Source organism: Takifugu flavidus, chromosome 19, assembly GCF_003711565.1.
Source record: "Takifugu flavidus isolate HTHZ2018 chromosome 19, ASM371156v2, whole genome shotgun sequence".
NCBI lineage: Eukaryota > Metazoa > Chordata > Actinopteri > Tetraodontiformes > Tetraodontidae > Takifugu > Takifugu flavidus.
In genome coordinates, this window is record NC_079538.1 from 7,222,308 (window position 1) to 7,230,180 (window position 7,873).

At 45.4% G+C, this 7,873-nt stretch overlaps 1 protein-coding gene across 1 annotated transcript; it reads left to right on the plus strand.

The window, feature by feature from the left end:
• Nucleotides 1-640: 640 nt before the first annotated feature.
• rab32a (RAB32a, member RAS oncogene family) lies at nt 641-7,702 on the plus strand. The gene is made up of 3 exons (XM_057016280.1): nt 641-975; nt 4,687-4,964; nt 6,446-7,702. The coding sequence occupies exons 1-3, from the start codon at nt 762-764 to the stop codon at nt 6,593-6,595; spliced, it is 642 nt and encodes a 213-aa protein (XP_056872260.1). The 5' UTR covers nt 641-761; the 3' UTR covers nt 6,596-7,702.
• The last annotated feature ends 171 nt before the right edge of the window (nt 7,703-7,873 follow it).

Consider the following 7,873-nt stretch of genomic DNA (forward strand, 5'->3'; position numbering starts at 1 on the left):
CTTGTTGAAATCCACCACCAGGGGCGCCAGATAATTAACGATTCCATCTTACTGAATAATATTTTACCACTTCTTACCTGCTGTTGTACAAAAACAAAGTTGTTGATCAGGATTTTGAAAAGCCGCAACACAGGAACCAGCTCTGCGTCACCGAGTTCATGTAGCCACCAGTTTACCTGTTAACCCTAAAATTTCCCTGCATCTCAACGCACAGTATACACGGCTTAGCTGCAGATGCCAGAATGATAAAAGGAATAACAATAACAGAATTGTCATTAGAGAGGTGCTCCAGGCGCCATCTACAGCCCAAATCTTTCGACAGAACCTGCCACCAGGGGGCGTCTAAAAGGCGCTGACCTCAGTATGCAGTCACATGTTATGTTAAAAAACTATTCATTAATTACTTTTTTTATCATGAAAAAAAGCACACCAAATTACGTGAGCCAAAGAATTTCAACTCTACACCTCTGATGGTTCCCTGACAATAATGAAACTCGCTGTGAAAAAGCTCTGGGGAAAAGAAAAGATCGGTTTTGACTGGCCTGTCAGTTAAAAAAGAAATTTCCGGGACTGGTCCTATGACTTGTCAGGTGGTTGTTGAGCAGGAGGAGGAGGAGGAGGAGGAGGAGAATGTGAAGGGGGAGATAAATGTTAACGGGATGTGGCCCTCAGCCCTCTGACCAGCCCAGCTCCTCACAGGAAGCCTTCATGAGCGCAGAAGCAGAAGGGGACACACAAAAAAGGCAGTGACAGGTCTCAGCATGGCGGGGGGTTCGGTGTCCGAGTGTAAGGAGTACTTGTTCAAAGTTCTGGTCATCGGGGAGTTGGGTGTCGGGAAGACCAGCATCATCAAACGCTACGTGCACCAGCTTTTCTCGCAGCACTACAGGGCGACGATCGGGGTCGACTTCGCCCTCAAAGTCATCAACTGGGACAGCAAAACTCTGGTCAGGCTACAGCTGTGGGACATCGCAGGTAAGAGGGGGGGCGCTTCTGCTGTCCTTGCTGTGCGAGTTTACTTTTACGGCTATATTGCGAGAGGTTTTTATTGTTTTTTGAAAGAGGAACGGTGCGAAGGTGGAAATTCCGCGGTGTCAGTGAACTCAACAGCAGATATTTCGTGATGGCTGAGTCCCATAATTGCCAGCGGAATGTAGGTCACGTTGTTACAGAATGAGCCCCGCCCCCCTGGCAAAACTCAGATAACAACAATGGGATCATTTCTCTTTACTTGTGATTGCTGCAGCTCTGCGCGCTCTATTCGTGCTGCATAGACCTCATCGGAGGAGTTCAGCCACTTTGCAAAAGCTCACCGCTCTGTGCATTCCAGCAGCCTGTGCAAGCAAGTAAGAGGGAGTCAGAGAAGTGCAAATAAGGGGGTTTCTCACAGGCTGGCAGCCCAGACAGCCAAATATCCGAGGGTAAACAGAGGAGGCTGACAGAGCTCTGCAGAGGAGGACAAGGGAGGGAAGGGAAGAGCCATCGATTCTCCCGAAACTGCAAAATTCATTCATCTGGCTGTTGGAACCTGCCATGTGCTACTGATTTACTGCGAGGAGAACAGGAAGCACTGCAACACATGTTCAAACAGTTACATAACTCTTCATCCAGACTCCTGCTGAAAGTGATTAATTGTTCCCTCTCCTAAAACCATCTCATTTCACCACAAAACCCAGTATAAACTGGTGGTAGCGCCAGAACACGCCGCTCCAGTGTGACCATGAAAGGAGGAGGACGTGTCTTCTAGGTAACCCTGACAGCAGCTTCAGAGCCACGTCCTCTTCCCCCATCCGTCATCACAGCCTGCGAGGGGTGATAGTGTCCGGAACCTGGCAGAACAGGCGATCGGGGGTCGTACGTGCTTGTAAAGTGTTTAGCATCTTTGGGATTGTTTCAGGCTGCTCTAAGATGGTCGGAGGGGCGTCATGTGGAACAGCTTCACAAATATTATTGTTTCCAGCTGAATTCCTGCGATCTTGTGCCGCAGCTTTACAGCGATCAGCTGGCTAAGTTTTCCCCTCACTATATAGAAGGTTGGAGCCCCCAGTCACGGCGAGTCGCCTCTCACATGCCGGCGTGTGGAATTTGAACGTGCCGGTCATGTGTTGCTCACAGTCGCTGGTTTAAAACCCGTGCTGAGGACCACCTGAATTACTGGTTCCCTTCTTATTCTCCTCACTGGGAGGTTGGGGGAGTTCTCCTAACAACAGACAGAATGCTGCTGTTGCCGTGTCTGGCTTGGACAGTTCCTATGGTAACCCGCCCACAGGATGGCAGCGTGTATGACCGTTGAGGAAGCTGGGGTTGCCAGGGCTGTGGATAATGATGAAGCCTCTTTCTCTATCACCCACGCAGCAGCCAGATGAGATGATTTTGACTAGTTGAATATTGATGGTTTCACCCCCAGAACATTTGGTCCCCGTCCCTTTGTGTCCTCAGAACCCCACAGTAGTTTAGGCAGACTTTGTCCCCAGGTTCTTGTCGTCTTCGGTCTCGTCCTGTGCGTCCTGTCTGCTGCCGCGGTCTCATGCTCCTCCGTGGCTTTTTCTGTGTAAATACTCCATTGTTCACACCGCTCAATGCAATCTCGTGCTACATTGTGATTATTCACTGTGTGAGGAAGACATTTAGGACACCACCACCCCCCCTACAATATTTAAACATGTCCAGTAAGAATGAACTCCATAAAATCACCATAAAATGAGAAAAACTGACATCTCCTTTCAACGTAATGTACTTAGCATGTTACTGTACCATAAAGTAAAAGGAGACAGAGTGTCCACAGTCACGTGTGTGTACTGATCATGATATCGATCTGAGTAAATCCCTCGCTATGAAACCTAGACCGCGTTCCCCGATTGTGTGTGTTCAGCCATCGACCCAGAGCGAGGTGACGTGCCCAAAACTGGAGATAACGCATGCTGTCATGACCACGACCAATGACCAATTATCATTCATTACCATAGACTAACATGATAGAATCTGCCACCAATACACAAGATCCTTGGATTCTAACAAGAAGCTTGTTTGCTTGATAAATCTTAATGACATGAGCATTAAAGGATCATTTTGATGTACAAAGTATTAAAGAAGGAAAAATAGGAAGTGGAAAATCAGGAAAAATAATTGTTGGTGTTCAAAGGAAAAACTGTTTAAAAACTCTTCGGGTTCAGAAGTAGCAGTTAAGTAGCCTAGCCGCTAACTAGGTTACTGTCGGTACTTTTGGAATTTCAGGCAGGATTTTTGTCTCTCGACATCAACAGCCGCTGTTGCCAGGAGCAACAGGGTGGTGTTGGTGAACTGCGATGGATGCCAGGCTCGCCTTTTGTTCGCTGACCTGGTTAAACTTTTCTATATTCAGTATTACTGAATTCTTGCTGCTTTGGGGGGACTTTTTTTTCTTTTTTAAGCTTTCTTTGTCGCTTTTTAGATATATTTAAATGGTAACTAGTGTGTAGTTCTGCTGGTGCCTGCCTCTTGGTGCGAGCGCTGGAACAGGAAGCCTTGTTTCAGTCCAGCGGCTCTTTTTCCTCTGCGTGGTGTCTCTGGCGAGTTCACCTGGGGTTCCAACGGCTAAAATTAGACTCTCAATTAGAAGCTATTACCATCAGGCCTGTGGGCCCCAAAGTGGATTCACTCTCTGGCTCACACCTGCGACGCACCACGCCGCCCCGCTTCCCGGCGTGGTCGGGCAAGTACCGAGTGTAAAGTGAGAGTCCAAGCTGTGTTCACGGTTCCTCAAATTCTCTTCTTGTTTCCTTCTTTTGGTTGGAATTTAATTGGTGTAACAACTGTAAGTTGTAAAAACAAAAAAACTCCACGTCAGAGCGCGCCTCGTGTTTATTCACCTAAAATAACCCCTCCGCTGGCAGCACCAGGACAAACTGCCTCTGCAACCGTGAGCGGGCAGAATGAAGCGACTGTTTGCTTTTGAGACCAAAGCAGCACTTTTATGATGCGACCAGAAGATTTCTAAGAGTTTTCCTTCATTTAACTGTAAAGATTAATTCCCAAACTGTGACTGATGGATTTGTGGATGGTTTGACCGTAAGCAGCCAGTGTTGTTGACTGTAATCGCCCGGCTGTTAAATTGATCCTTGCTGCTTTGATCTTCTGGATTCGGGCTTGTGATGCTTTGATCTACTGGATTACCACACTGGCTTTGTCTGTTTTTGGGATTATTGACAGATCTCATGGTGGAAGGTGGCTGAAGGGCCTCCCATGATTCCATTTGTAAATCGTGTGATCAGGTCGTCTCTCCCCGGAGTTTGACATCAGCCGAGCGTCACCGGAGCTGCGGCGCTCTTCGCTCTTCCACTCCCACGGCTGCGCTTCACGCCTGAGCGCTCGCTAATGTGCAGGCGTGTGCTGAGACGTGAAGGTATTTAAGAGAAGCTTTCCCAGAATTAATTCTCCGCGTGCCGACAAGCGGGTTATAAAATTCTTACCAGGTCGGTTTTAGGGAGATTTCAGACTTTCTGACGATAGAAAAGAAGCTTGTTAACGTGAAAAATTGTTCCGGATGTTCTCAGCAGAGGGGGGTGGGTCAAAGGTTGCTTTCTTTACCATCTTCCTTTGTGGGGATGTTCCGAGAAAGGGCTGATCATGTGTGAAACAACTGTAACATCTTTGATTTCTTGTTATTATTAAGTGAAAAGCTCACCGCTCCTCTCGACCTCCCCACAGGTCAGGAGAGGTTCGGAAACATGACGCGGGTCTACTACAAAGAGGCGGTGGGGGCCTTCGTGGTGTTCGACGTGACGAGGGGCTCCACCTTCGACGCGGTGTCTAAGTGGAAGCACGACCTGGACAGCAAGGTGAAGCTGGCCAACGGGAGCCCCATCCCGTCGGTGCTGCTCGCCAACAAGTGCGACCAGAAGAAGGAGAGCTTCAACAGCAAAGCGCTCATGGACAGTTTCTGCAAAGAGACTGGCTTCCTGGGCTGGTTCGAAACCTCGGCCAAGGTGAGAGATCGAGTAGACGTCGAGTGGCCATCACACGGTCGGTCGGTACTCTTGGGGAGGCCTGAAGCCTTAAGAGCTTTGATGTCTTTAAAGTGGGGCGAGTCGAGAAGAAAGAGGCAGTTTTCCTGAGTGACTCTGTCACTTTTCAGAAAGGAAGTGCTGCGGGGGAAGGCCCTGATGAAGAGTGTCATCATGGCCGTTACACACAGGGGGTTGTGAAACGCCAGCGTGCACGTGGCGAAACCGTTCACTCTGTTTTTTTAGCCTCTTTGATCGCGGCATCTGAGGACGTTTCCCGTTCTCCTGGACGGCCAGATGAGGTGAAACGTAATTTGGATCAAAGAAATCTCCTCGGAATTTGAGAAATGTCATGTTAAATTTGAAAACGGGCTGTAACGGCTGGGATCAGGTTTCTGCCGCACACTCAAGGGATGTTTCCAGTACATCTGTCCCGAGAGACCCTTCGCACCACATGATGGTGGTCACATGACGCAACGATGGACTCTGAGCTCAGCGTTGACTGGAAACAGACATATAAACACGATATATAAACAGGATTAAGACTATTTTCCATTTTAAAACAGCAATTACATCCATATTAACAACACTGAAATATAGTAGAACACCTACATATTAAACTTTTATTAAAAAAAACATTTAAGAAAAATAAAGCCATTCTTAGCGTATTTTATTTGAAATGCTGCTTTGTTAGCATCTGTCTCTGATTAGCTGGGTTAGTTTATAGGTGACGTCATGTGATGACTACTTTTGCTGACTGAGTTGTCTGGAGGTTTAGTAAAATGAGCATTTTGCTGTAATGAAGCTGGAAGCTGCTGCTGTGGCTGTTTTATGTTGTTTGTTCTTTATTATGTTTTGCCATCTCGCGTTCATAAGCTAACAGGCAGTTTTCAACCATGTTCATGCAATTAAGCTTTTTAAAATAATTGATAATTGAATATTACATTTTATATAAATACACTTTTATTAGTTTGAGAAGCTAACATGAAAGAATTTGCACTTTTTGTATCGTAAAGTGTAGGTTTAACCTATTTGTTCAGCCCTTGAGACGGTCTTTACATTAAAAAAAGTTAGAATGTGACTTTTTAAAGTGAAACATTGGGACTGAATGAGCGTTTGTGAAAAGCAGCCTCGTTCCTGTCACAAGTGCGTCCTCTCTAGCCTGCTCCACTTCCTGCGGTCAAAGCTAACAAAACGTCAACACACATTTGTCGGTTTGCTTTTCACACGGAGGAATTCTTTGAATTTCAGCGGCCGACCTTCCAAAGTCACGGGGCGTGTGTGACGCTGGGAGACCTTTCTGGCCGGTGTTTAACTGTGACTGGTGTGTTTGTATCAGGAGGTCAGGCTGGCTTATGGCTGCTCGCTGTGCTCTCATATTTATACAGCATTACTCCATGTGATTGCCATCACATACATTTATAATCAACTCTTTACTAAATGCTTCTGTCTATCTCCTGCAGGACAACATCAACGTGGATGAGGCGGCGCACTTCCTGGTGGACAACATCCTGGCTAACGACAAAGGTCTGCCGTACGAGGAGAGCAACGGCGACCGTATCAAACTGGATCAGGAGACTGTGGCTGCGGAGAGCAAGCCAGGCTGCTGCTAACCCTCGGCCCGCTCACGTTCCCTATCCGTCTGTCCTTGGCGGACTTTCATCTGGTTGCACCGCCCGGGGCTCCCCAGCACTTCACTGCAGATCTCAGAGGAATAGCAATGTTTTTTTAGCAGAGCGGGGTCATCAAAGTGCCAGGATCTTCTCCCTTTACTAATGGTCACGTGACCTGTTGCCTTTGAGCCCCACGTCATGTAAACCAGAGTAGAAGCCTGATTTTATCAACGTTAGCTCAGACGCTCTCATCGACTTTGTCTCACACCTCTAACATGTATATTTATTGTCTACATCACGTTATCGGTGCCAGCGCCTCCATTCAGGCCTCATATACTGGAACTGTTCCTTCTCCATCTTCTCAAACGCCTCTGGAGTCTTTGAATAGGAATCATGAAAACACATAGCACAACAGCCGCCTTCTAATTTAGGTCACATTGGACCTTCTCCTTCATTTTTTTATCGTACAAATGAGATGTTTAAATTGTCATGTTTTTCTTCAGCTAATGGACTGTAGCTGATCTGCCCCCATCAAGTGTTTACAGCTCATTTTTGGATCTATTACTTTCGTGAGAGAACTAGAGATTTTAGAATTTTTTTTTCACATTTTGGTTCAAATCACAGCAAAAAAAACCCCAGCCATGCTACATTTCATATCGTAAATGTATCAGATAAACAATGTTACAAAATAGATATTGTTCATCCCTGGTGTAAACACATATTTTCAGGATGCTGTTTAGTTGCTGACACAGTTTGTTACCTTTATGGGGTTTTATCTAAAACTCATTGTCCTAAACAGTTTTTGTTACATCTATATTTTCAAAACTGCATTTTTGTTCATTTGGAAATGCTTTTTTAATCCACACAAATGGTCTATGTGTTTTTTCAAAGTTAGGAAAATGTAGCTCTGATTTAAAGGTGTATTTTTTATATAATGTGCTAGTTTGTGCATTATACAAATGTCATTAAAAACTGAATTTTAAAGTTCATTCTTCTTGTACATACGAGTGGTAATCTATGGAAAAGTTCTAATGTTCTCTTCAAAGTTTACATGTAAAAAAACACTTACATGTGCTATACATGAATTAAATAGAATACAAATATTAACGGACTTGTGTTAACTTTTGTTTAGTTGTGTTTTAATATCATATCTAAAAAGGTATTAACAATATCTTTGTATCAACAATCTTGTATAATTTGACACTCTCAATAATATCAGACGTTTCTTGCTCAAATTTAATACCTAAATACTCATTGTTAAAGGCCAGTCAGCATTGT

Excerpts from the sequence above, each read along its gene's own strand:
- rab32a (XM_057016280.1), top strand. The coding sequence starts at position 762 with ATGGCGGGGGGTTCGGTGTCCGAGTGTAAGGAGTACTTGTTCAAAGTT. Across the intron at positions 976-4,686 it reads ACAGCTGTGGGACATCGCAG|GTCAGGAGAGGTTCGGAAAC; the intron begins GTAAGAGGGGGG and ends ACCTCCCCACAG. Across the intron at positions 4,965-6,445 it reads GGTTCGAAACCTCGGCCAAG|GACAACATCAACGTGGATGA; the intron begins GTGAGAGATCGA and ends TATCTCCTGCAG.